Genomic DNA, 12,450 nt, shown 5'->3' with positions numbered 1-12,450 from the left:
TCAGTATGATCAACAATAAATCTAAAAACGTCTCAAGACTATAGCAGGTGCACCTGATCATCCATTTACTGGAGTATGTTCTGTACAAGGATATCGTTTTTCCCCCCAAAGATCTCATGGATGTGGCCTGGTTCTGAGTGCACAAGGTAAAACAAAAAAAAAAAAGAGGGGTGGAAAAAAAAAAAAAAAAAAAAAAAAAAAAAAAAAAGGAGGGAAGTAGGGCATATAAAATAGAAAGTTTTATACTTAAAAAAAACAAAAAACAAGTCTGTGCTCTAAGAATACCATCATATAGTACACTACACTTTAACTGGAAGAGACCAACTTGAYATTTAGGAACTGAACTTTTTAGCTWTTCTTTATCTTGTGGTAACAGAAAACCTTTCACTGCTGTGAACTTGATGTTTCTGTAATTTGAACWGCAATAGCTTTCCTAATAGAGGAATAGAATATGTTCAAGATAACAAGTTTACGTAGAATTTCATGCATAAAATTGACTGCTAAACTCAATTAGTTGGTTTGGGTTTCAGCTTCCTTTTTTTTTTTGTTTTCCTGGGCTTTTTTTTTTTTTTTTTTTTTTTTAGATTTTGAGCATTTTGTTTTCAGATTTTGTGGAATACAAGTATCTTCTCTTACATTCACATTTTCATCACTTTCTGGTGTTCTTCAGCAGTTAGAAATAGAACATAAGAGTTGGAAATAGAACATAAGGGAATTTTAAACTTTTTATTACAGAAATAAAAACAAGAGCTCTTCAAGTGGCTTCATGTTCAATCACCTTTAGGAAATAAACTTCTTAATACACAGCCAAATCCACCTGGAGAACATATTTTTAAGGTTTTTCCCTTTGCAACACAGGCTTTTCACATAACACTTAAAAGAATTATTTCAAAATAGGCAAGTTATGTGAAACAGCAATTTAGGAGCATTTGAGCCCTTATTTTGTACAGGGGCTTCATGAAATCCCCTCAGAGCACTTAAATGTACTGGCACGAGGAATCTCTGGCAATTACTTTAGGATAACTTATGCATGACAGATTATGTGACAACCATGATAACCATTAATGTATGTTTGTTTGCTTGGTTTTTTAAATTGGAAAAATTACAAATACCCACTCAAGTAATTTTAAATGGTTTAGAAAATTAAATTATTAAGTAATGTAATATGTGGTTTCTCGAAACAAACCATGCCAAACTAACACAGTATTTAATTTGGTAAAATAATCACCTTAGTAGATAAAGGAAATGAAGCAAAAAAAACCCCTTAAATTCAAACTTCAGGGCTCACCATAGTCCGTTTTTAYGAAAAAGATTCCCATCATAGTCCAAACAGTAAAGAATAAGARGTTCAAAAAATAGGACCATGCTTGAAATAAAAGCTATGAAGGAAGTTAAGAGRCTGAATATTAGCAATTTCATTGCTAATGACTGTGGAAGACAGATCAAGATCAACTCTGCAGATGAAATTCAGAGCTACTGAGCTCTGCGTGATCATAGCAACCTGACTGAAGTTATTTCCAAGAGAAACACATCGTGACTGGCTGTGTTTCCTGTCCTCAGGGAAACAGAAAGTTTTGAATGTGATGAAGAGACCTCATAACACACTTAACAATGTAGAGATTTCAAGGTATTGAAATTAGATATTGTGATACCTAATGAATAAAGTTTACAACATATTTTTTTAATGAAATCAACATACAAACACAAAAACTCCTCCCCTTTCCTGCCCCTAGCCCAAACAGTTAAATAAACTTGATGTGGTTGAACAATTAGCCCAAATCAAGCAAGCAGTGTGTGAAGAGCCCTTTCAACAGCCSCACTGTAACAGACCTCTGTAACTASGGGAAGCACGGGCACAGAAATTGTGTTGCTGTGATGTACCCATGCAACATGAAGAGGTCAGCTGATCTGCTCTTCTGGATGTCAACTAAGTGCTACAAGAAGTGTGATTGTCTTGTTTGAATTACTTTGAAGACTGAAATTGAAGGGGTCAGAACATAAAACCAAGATGCTACTACAAATAGAAAATCTGTGAAGAACAGTTCCCAAGAAAGATCAACAAATTACCACATTCAGTGTACTTGTAAGTCACTGTTCTTCCTGAATAAYCAGCTAGGCAACAAGACTATCATTACAATGAAAAGATTTTTATGATCTGCAACTATGTTCAATTATGATGGAAAATTCAAACTTGTCTCTTCAAACTTGTAAGGTAGAGAAAGCAAACAAATTTGACCTCTGCAAAATCAACAYCTGCCTGTTGTTTCTATTCCAATAACAACATCAGAGGTTATTTAAATTAACCAGATTATTTAAATAAATACTAATTTATTGTAGCATTTTCTTAGGAAAAAATAATTAAATTTAAATTCAGATAAAGAGGTGGKCTATAATTGTTCTACATTCTACAGCACTCTACAAATGCTGTTTGGTTTCAATCTTGCCAAAACTGACTGACTGACYATAAAATGTATTTTATGAATAGTGTTGTAGAAATGAAATGGAAAAAATCCCCAAAACATTTCCATGTTAAGTTAACATTCATTTTGGCTACCCACATTCATTATCACTTGTAATATTTAGACAATACGTGAAACAAATGAGAAAAAAAAGCCCACGGAAAATGGAGCAAAGGAGCAATTTTCCAAAAGTCAGTAAAAAAAAGGACAAAATTTTAGTTTATGGAAGACCCTGGAGATAGAATCAAGAAAGCCCTAACGATGTAAAGCCCTAAAGATTAAATACCCCCATTCTTTGACACATTTACATGCCTAAGCAGGATGAAATCCAATTATCATGGCATTTCTACAATCAGCTATTGACCCTACCACGTATCTTGAGGATAAACCATTTATGAAACCATTCAATTAAATTTTTTATCCTCTGGCCACTTTTATGGCAGAATTTTTTTTTTTTTTTTTTTACTCAAGACACATTTTTAAAGATCTTAMAACTGGTAAGAAGATTTTCATCACCTCTTCTTTTTCCCCCTCTGCCTCCGATTACACAGTCATTTCCAAAAACTTACTTTCTTCCTTCTCAACATTTCCCATTCTCYGTACACAGTTATCAGGGAGACACTTCTGTCAGAGGCAACAGTTTAGCTCAGTGGGAGCAAACCTTTTCCAAGTATAATGCCAAGTTTGTGTCAGAAGCAGAACTGCGTTTCATGATCACTGATGTCAGTCCTAATCCATGTCAGTGACAAACTTGGCACCAATGTAAGTGTCTAATTCCCAGCGATCTAATCTAATTGGTTAGGCACAGAAGCAGCATTATAGCAACAGTTTTTTCACCCTAGCAATGCTCCTGCTCTAAAGTTTATGGAGGGCTGATGTACCAAGCTTCCCACCTGCAAAAGGGCAATTGTCCCTTACCTCCTTATCTCTGCAGAAATTAAATGTTCACCAAGCTGTGATGTTTGCTGCTGTAGTTAAGAGCCACGTGCCTTCCACTTTTATGTTAAATATTTCCTGCCCCTACTTGAACTGTTCATCTACCTGCTACAACTTGTGACAAAAAGATTTTGTAGTGTAAGCAATGTCTTATTGTGCATTTCAAAGTGCCTGAAGTAACCAATCTTGTTTGTGGCAACTGTGACATTAGATGCTATAGCAGAAGACACACAAAAAGCTCTGCTTTACAAGATGCTTGTGACAATGACTTATTTAAAGTTGATGGGGGTGGAGAGACATGATAAAACATTTTCAACATAGAAAACTTTTGATGAATGCTAAATATTACATCTACATACATTTACTTCCATTATGAAAGAACAGTTACGGTCTAATATCAAGCAAAAAAAAATTAATGAAGCAGATGCTGGGAGCATACTTCTAATTTAGACATGGTCTTTTCAGAATGAAGTGGCATTATGAACAGTGTAAGACTCAAGAATGCTGAAAAACCACTGAAAACAGAACTAAAGCCAAGAGCATTGTTTTGTATTGTGACTATTTCAAACATGGAATTCATACTACAATCTCTTTAGAGTAATAAAAACATGTATGTAATATCAAGGAACCAAATCTTCTGCATTAAATCAATCCKGAACAAAAATTGAACATGTACTGAAATTAAACATACACTTCTGTCTTGCATTTWAATCCAAGCTTATTAAGGGAATTACCTGGTCATGAAAATATTCAAATGTACAATATGCAATGTATAAAAAGCTGTAGCACTGAGCCTTTGAGAAATTTGAGAAACATGCATTCTGCTGGCCTTCCAGAGGGCATGGATACTGTTTGGTTATTAAMCAAACTATTATTGAACTATTATTGCACAATTACATAGATAATTAATTGCCTAAACCCAGAGATAACTGTATCGCTTGGAATGTATCCACATCCCTCCATCTTGATTTGAAAAGAACTGCGTTACAAATGCTAGTTTGAAGCCTTGAAATAATTTCTAATAGAATATGCTTAAACTGGAAAGAACTACTTAGCCCATGCAGAAAAGGTACAGATCATAGGAACTTAAACTGAAAGGATAGTGTGTTTTCCATGACTTGTTTATTTAGCTCTGTCACCTCAGCAACCTTTCCTTTTATATGAAKGACAGTACAACTACCAATCTATCTGATGCTCCCTCCCAAAAAAGGCTATGAAAGGCTGACAGCTGTGTCTCAAATCAAGGCATTTACAGGGTTTTTCATCCGTTTACTTGCTTTAACAAATGGACCTCTAGAGATGACAATACAAAGAAAGATTTGTTACTAAACCAGAAGGAAAGAACGAGGTTAGGAAACAACTGGAGAATGCAGATCAACAATGGTGGCATGCTGCCCATTGCTAATGACAGGATGAAAGCCGATCAGACTGAGATGCAACAATCACAAGCAAGCAAGCAAGCAACTTTTATACTTAGTATTCTTTTTAAAGAGAAAAAAAATCAATACAAAAACATAATATACAATTAATTAAGTTAGGACGTATTTTACGAACAAATAATTAGTTAAGGAAATAAAAAGGTTCTACCTGTGTCTGAATTGCGATCTTCATTTCTGGATGGACTAATAGTAAAAGGAAGTTTACGTTTCATGGAAGACTTTTCTTTCATCTCCTTCCCCACATCACTCCTATCCACTTTTGGAGTTTTGCTGTAGGATGCAATCTTGTCCTTGCTCTAATATAAATAAAAAGTATACTAAGTAATTTTTGCATAAAGCAGGATAATCTTATAACGTATACAGATGGAAAAGACTGATACGGGAGAATGTATGTGCATGTGTATAAGTATGTGTATTACAAAGTTTTTTTGAATAAACAGAATAATCAATGTAATTTCTTTTTAAAATTACTAACTTCTACCTTATTTCTACTTTCAGATACATCACTGTAGAAACGCTGTTCACTGTTAGAGCCTTAATTAATAAGCGAAGGAACAACACAGACTGAAAAAGAATTTTAAGTCTTCAGGACCATCCCCATTGCCTTCTCTGTCCTTAACACAACAATCTCACTAAAACCACATTAAAAGCCCACAGTGCAATTCAGACAGCATATTGTAAACCCCAAAGAATTCTCTACCTACCCGCCCATGCCTCCATTCCCACCCCGAAATTAACCCATACAGAACTCCCTTTCTATTTCAACAATAATAGTGTAGTGTTTCAAGAAAATCTATGAAGAAACTTCTAAAACTTGTATCAAATTTAGAAAAAACAGGTACAAACTATTTGTATAAATCTGGGGATTTTGGCTCATAAACCATATTTCAAATAAACAGGCCTAAAAGTAACTTACACGTGGTTACTTTACTAATATAGGAGCAAAGAATTGYAAGACATCAGTGTAAAGACTGCTTCAGAGAACCCTCTGCAAACCCCAACCTCGACCTACCAACTGARATGCAATACAGAGACATCACATTTTCTGTTCAATACATGCTGCAGAAACACGTTATCCAGCTGTGTCACCTATCATAACTCCACAGCTTTATGTCATTCTTAACRGATGATCAGATAAAAAACACTAACAGAGTAATTTTCTAAAGGTATAAGAACATACACTGCCTTGTCAATCACTGAAAACCAAAAGGCTGGTCTTTGGTTCTTCTGAAGACTTATTCTGATTGGAGGAAAATGAAAAAGATACTGTTCTCAAAGGCACCTTTCYGTTTTTTTAAAAAAGCCAAACTCAGGTAAGAAGTTATCATCTGAYATTCTGAATTTAAAATGTTGCCAAAAAGTTAGACAGAATTATTGGAAAAAGAACCTGCAAACAAACTCTACAGCCTTCAGAAGACAAATATCTGTACAAGGGAAATTATTAAGAAGACATTAGTCTCTGTCAACAGAATTTCTGAGGTATAAAGGTTGCTGCCCCCAGAGAATACCTAACTTCTTCACTCCAAGTTTAGAAACCCAAAAAACCAAAACCCCATAAAAAAAGGACAGAATAAAATCCACACACCAAAAACTAAGCCAACCCTCCTTCAAAACCCCAAAGGAAACACCACCCCCTACCACCCCCCCACCCCCCGATTTTTTTTTACATGCTAGAACAAGAAAATCTAAAAACCTGAAACTCTTAAGACTCGCCTAGGCCCTTGGGAGATACTGTCTGTGATATTACCCATGAAAGAAGTTAATCCATCCAACACAAGTCATCATTTGCAAATGCATCTGTAAGTTGGCAAGAACAGATCCAAACTCCATTAAGCCTTTTCTGATCTCTTCCACTAAACACACAAGTTTTCCACTCGACCCCAACCTCACCAAGAGCTTTCTAATCCTTTGTTTCAAAAAATCTATTTATTTCTTGTATCTATGTATGTGAATTTCYTGCAATAYGATAAAGYGGCAAAAATTAAAATTTTATTGCTTTCTCTAGAATATTAACTTATGTTAAGTACTACACAGTAGAAAGGATGAATTAAAAAGAATGCAAAATTCCTAAGCAAGAAACAYTGGTTTCAACTGTAGGAAAAAACCAAAACCAGAACCCCACAACTTTTCACATTAACTCTTAAAAAGAATCCCTTTTTAGGGGCACTCATCAGTAAAATACATTCATAGATGCTCGCAAAGAGACACAACCTGTTTACATAATTTGATAGCTTTACATTTATTCTCAAATTGCTTATGGGTATTATGTTAAATATTATGACTGATGCACCAGTTTTTGAATTATGACTGAAAACTAATTTTGTGATGATGTAATTAGGAGGAGMGACAGTTCAAAATGCATACTTTCAGATAAATAAAGCCACATTAAAAATGAAAAAAAAAAAAATACCCCGCTATACATAGAATACACAGGGACTGCAAAAATTAGAGTATTTTGTTCCTCAGCTACTGCAGAATTAAATATTCAGCCACCACCAGTGGTGGACTTTCCCATCCAAAAGATACAATTAACAGGGTGTTTGTGAATTCTGAACAAAGTTGATTCTGTTCAGTATTTTCGGTGACAATGCTGAAACAGAGATACWATCAGATATGCAGACATATCACAACTGAAAGAGAGGGAGAAGCAAAGASCCCTGGTAAGGGGAATGTAAAATGACTGACTGATTTGAAAAGCAGTCTCAAAACAAAAGAAAATAGGAAAAGTCAGGATAAAACCAAGGTTCTACAAACTGATAAAAATAATTAACTTTACAATCCCAAAATGCTGTGTTAAAAGATAGAAAACTCTTAATGGCATTCTGGATTCAACTTCAAGTAAAGAAGGTAAGAGGAAGYAGAAACCCTGCAGGTTAGACCAGGCATTCCATTTTAAAGGGTGGGCATTCACTGGTGCAGTTTTTCCTGGTCACTGAAAGAACATGAACATCTCTTTTTCAGGGTCCAAGGCAAGGATCAAAAYTCAGCATCAACAGGTCTGTGCATTAATTTGATGTGATCCATGGAAGCAATCTAAAATGAAGTTGACAGTTTTTGTCAAATAACCTTTAAGCCCTGTGGACTTTCTAAAGAGGTTAATTAATCTAAGGTGAAAACTGCTAATTAGATAAAACATTGAAGACATGTTGATGTTCAAAAAACTAAACTAGTGCTGCAAGATGAAAAGAATTACATACTTTCCATGTCCACTACAGTTAGAGAACATTTAATGGCTTTCGACTGCAACAGGAGACCAACAAAGGTTATTTATCCTACTAAGTATCTAACTCTATGCCAGTCAGCATAATTACCTATCAGAATAAACTGCCCAAGGAGACAGGAATTTCCATCAGGCAAGCCTTAAAGTAAAGGTCTGGCAAACATCTGTCAAGAGCTGAGTACAGCTTATTCTACTCTGGGGCAAATGGATGAACTGGATCYGCACGTCTCAACATTTAATGCATGCCTCACTGGAGGATGTAGTAACAAGGAAGAATTTTCTCTGTCAACAAAACCATACTAGTGTGCTATGATGAGGAACATATTTTTAATCTGTTCAACAGGAACTGTCTCAGAAGTCTAACAAACAGCAGTCTGGACAAATTCTTGATATCCCATTCCAGCTCTATTGTCTGGTATGCTACAATCAATGACAGGACACAAAAGGAGACAACAGAGAGCCATATAATCTAGCAGATGTACTAAGCCTGGGGAGAACAAGCATTCTTTTTCTGCCTATCAAAGATAATTACATACTGAAGCATGTTCTGTGTGGTATTAAATGGTTTTGGGCACTGTTGTTGGAGTCTTCCAAGGAGAGAATTAATTCTTACAAACTCCAAATGTGTTTCTCCTCTGGATGACATATCCATCGTTTACYTTCTGAGTTTGGCTATATAAAGTATAAATTCAGATAAATTAAAATTTCATTATGGTTCATGTGTTTATAAAAGGCCTCATGCAAACATTAGATGGTCTAGGTGCTGTATACACTTTTACTGTTCTTTTTTTGCGTGCCAGATGAGCAACTGAAATAAAAATACATGTACCCTAAAGCATACATGATATAAACTCAGCTTATTAACAGGAATGTTATTTCTGATGGTTTTTTTTTTTTTAACTTCTTAGAAGACCTGACTGAACACAGCCGATTCACACAGCTATTCACAGGTTGTTAGGGCTACATAATAAGCACTAACTACTGGACAWATATGAAAGATTAGGTCTAATAGTAACAGTAACCTCACTGATTTCTCTGTCAACAGCTAAGAGTGCACAACCAGAACTAGCTAAACAGTATACCAGCTGTGAAGGGGAGACCATAAAGTGTTTGTGTATGGAGTACAGATTTGCGTTCAAGACTCTGTGTTGTTCAAACTCACACTTTACTMTTAGCCTATTGCCTGCCAAATTTTAAATAATTTTCTTGGCTGAATCCAAATTATGATATTTTTGCAATATTTTCTCTATTTTTTCTAACACACTCTGAAGAGTGCAGATTAGTCAAAGGCCAGCTGAACACTTCTAACAATTGTCCATATGTTAGAGAACAGGTATGTGACAGTTTAAGTGACTATTTAACATAACCATGTACTCAGTTATTCTCAAAATATGACAACTGTATTTATTGTGCTAAAAACCTGAATATAGGAATATTAACTGAAATACTTATACTCTCCATTAATAATGATAATTCTCCATTTTTATTAAAAATCTTATATTTTCAGTATTACATATCATTTTATATCATACAATTCTAAACCAAAATCCGATATTATTCTTATGTCAAACTGTACACTGTGCCAGGGTGGACAGCGAGCAACACTGGATAGAACAATCCAAGCAGTTTATCAACTTACTTTTCGGTATCAATCAGTCCATCACTGGCATTCCATATTCATAGCCTTTGTCAAACTTCCATTCCCTCCTCTTTACCTTAACTACTGAATGACACGTCAATTAAATTGACCATATCCCAAACAAGGACCAGAATAAAGAGAAAGAAAACCCAACATTATTTCAAACCTTTACTAGTAAGCCAATTTCCTATCCCCATTTCACTCTATCCTCCTCTTACTTAAGCAGTTCATCAGAGGGAGGAGAAAGAACTACCCTTGCCTCACTTTACTGGGAMCAATGAAACTGGAAAGAGACTAAAAGGTCTAAAGGTTTCTATGACTGTTTTTGGAGGACAAAAAGCTACAAGTAAATCCTGATTCTTCCAACCTTTTCCCATTTTTTAACCTCTTCCTGTCTGATATCCATTCACCAAATGGTCTTGCAGAGAATACAGATTTCAACAAAAGAGTAAGCATGACCACACATACACAYAAAATCATTTCTAGAGAAGACAGTTCTAAAGATTGTTGGGAGACAAACAGTTTCTCTTCTCCTTAGGGCAATATGCATGTAACTAATCATTCTCAATGCAGAGTATTATTCCAGCTTCTGTTATTCATTAGTAGTACAGATAAACCCGTGGTCTATTGTAAAAGYGTACTAGGCAGACAAATTGGAGAACTGGGTGATTTGCAACTTGGCTCCAGAGCTCTAAAAATTATGGGATACTTCACATTTAAAAACAACAAACCACCCTTCAGCATGACTAGACTTCCCATATACTTCATTCTCCAACACACAAAAAATGGATTGTACAATTATTAAATGGGACTACCTTGTACAGGAGCTACTCTTAAAATCCAAATGCTGCACAAAGCTTAAGCCCTCCTTAACAAAGGGAACAAGTCCCYRTRTTAAAAAGGAAGATAAGAAACCGGYGTTTTTCTTTGGTCTGTGCTCTGTCAYAGGCCTTCACAAATGTTTTGTGTGTTTGTTACAGTGAGTAATACACTGTAAAATAAAATACAATCTGGATAGTTGTTCTTGTGAACATATAAAGACTTCGTATTAGCTAAGATTTGGAGACTATACACTGACAGCAAATAAAACCAAAGCATACAGTTTCCTTTTAAATTAACTTGCAAGTTACAATAAAAGTAAACTCTGTCCCACAGTTTAACTTATAGTTAAAACAATGTAAAAATGTATAATTATTTTTTCAATACTCAAGATATCAGAACACAGATTCCTATTCCATTTTTCCCTTTACAGCAACAAAAATCATCAAAYATACTTTGTTTTACTGAAATTAAATGTGCATTGATATGATTTTGTTACCTTTCTTGCAGTTGTTTTTTCCACCATRGTGTTATTGCTGTCAGAATTTTCAACTTGAACTGTTTTTGTAGACCCAAATTTGGGCATTTTATAGCTGTTTAGCTAGCAGTATCTTGTATCAGTGGGTTCATCCTGTGTCTGAAAAACAAACAAACAACATTACATAAATATACACACTGCCGTGTCATCTCAGGACAAATGTTACTGCAGATGGTAGCAGAGMTGAATAGTACCCCAAAAAAGATTACTAATAATGACACCTGGCTTCCAGCATCCTCCTCAGATGCAACTCAATCCCTGGGGCAAAACCCCAAAAGGTCTAACATGGCTGTTGCTGGAGATGGTGTCAGGAAAAAAAACACCGAGTCAGCTGCTGAACTGCCTCATCCCTCTAGCTTACCGTTTTGGAAGACTTAAATTTTTTTGCTGTTTAAATAGGTCCATAGGTCCAGTATCTCACTTCATGTTAAATGCACTAAGGCTAAGATGCACAAGATTTCTAGCAACACTGGGAAAAGAAATTAAGCTTTCCAGCCTAAGAAACRGAAATTTTGTATATTCAAAGTCGTAAGAAAAGAAAGTCAAGTCTTACTATCCTTTGTGCTGGATCAAGAAAAGCCTGTTAGAAGAAAAATCTTTTAAAACTCAAGACCTGGATCTAGAAACCTTAAATTCCATTATCAAAATAATTACACAAGTCACCACTATATATATATATATATATATGTATCTATGAAAAGCGCCAAGAGCTGTGTAGTTTTTCATCTCCACAGTACTCTCCAAACAAGTGTCATTACAGATTCACGTAATGGAAGAGGTCCCACTTGCCTCTTCCACAGAAGGAAGAGCCACCCTTTTTGTAAGAATGCCTGAGAGGAAAGGTCACACAGAAGGCAAAACTGCATTAGACAGCACTTTAACACTGCTGACTTTTTGTAGGGTTTTTTTTCAGTTGATGYATTTTGCTGCAAGTATTTACATGATCACAATCTTACTGAGCTGTAGTTATTTTACACCTGAAAAAGTCATCATTTTGGGTGCAACACTCCTATTGTTGCTTTACCATTATCATTTTGGGATCATCMCATAGAGAATCTGTTACTGTTTTAGGACCATGGCCACTATTTTGCTTTGACACAGTTAACTGATAACAAATCTGGAGCAGATGACTTCAAGAAAACAATTTTGCACACTAGACCTGACACACAAGATGYTGATATTCAAACAAATTTCTGCAACCCACCCACCCATCCATCCCCTACAAGATTAGACTATGGAAATTCTGAGTATTTGTTTAAGATTAATACTGTTGTATACAACCATGTAACATGCTACTTTTTTAATCTTCCAGAATGGGAGGGAAAGAAAAGTTCAAAATTTCAATCCTAAATCAGAGAAGTAGAAAATGTTGCCCTAAGGTCTGCTCTTTTCCTCCCTTT

General features: G+C 35.3%; 1 protein-coding gene across 2 annotated transcripts in view; it reads right to left on the bottom strand.

Moving 5' to 3' along the window:
• The window catches only part of ANKRD12 (ankyrin repeat domain 12), a 59,069-nt gene that overhangs the window by 28,756 nt on the left and 17,863 nt on the right, over positions 1–12,450 (bottom strand). Inside the window, exons 2-3 of one of the 2 annotated variants that reach the window (XM_057368907.1) lie at positions 11,012–11,149; positions 4,983–5,130 (exon numbers count right to left, since the gene is read on the bottom strand). In XM_057368907.1, coding sequence (XP_057224890.1) covers positions 4,983–5,130; positions 11,012–11,098 — 235 coding nt within the window. In that variant the 5' untranslated portion in view covers positions 11,099–11,149. Of the gene's footprint in view, positions 1–4,982; positions 5,131–11,011; positions 11,150–12,450 lie in introns of those variants that run through there. The other variant, XM_057368910.1, reaches the window with a different exon arrangement.

The sequence above is a fragment of the Malurus melanocephalus genome, unplaced genomic scaffold (genome assembly GCF_030028575.1).
Source record: "Malurus melanocephalus ecotype Western Australia unplaced genomic scaffold, MMel_1.1 scaffold_99, whole genome shotgun sequence".
Taxonomy (NCBI): Eukaryota; Metazoa; Chordata; class Aves; order Passeriformes; family Maluridae; genus Malurus; species Malurus melanocephalus.
Note: the sequence above shows the minus strand (reverse complement) of the source record. Positions and strands in the feature narration are given on the sequence as shown.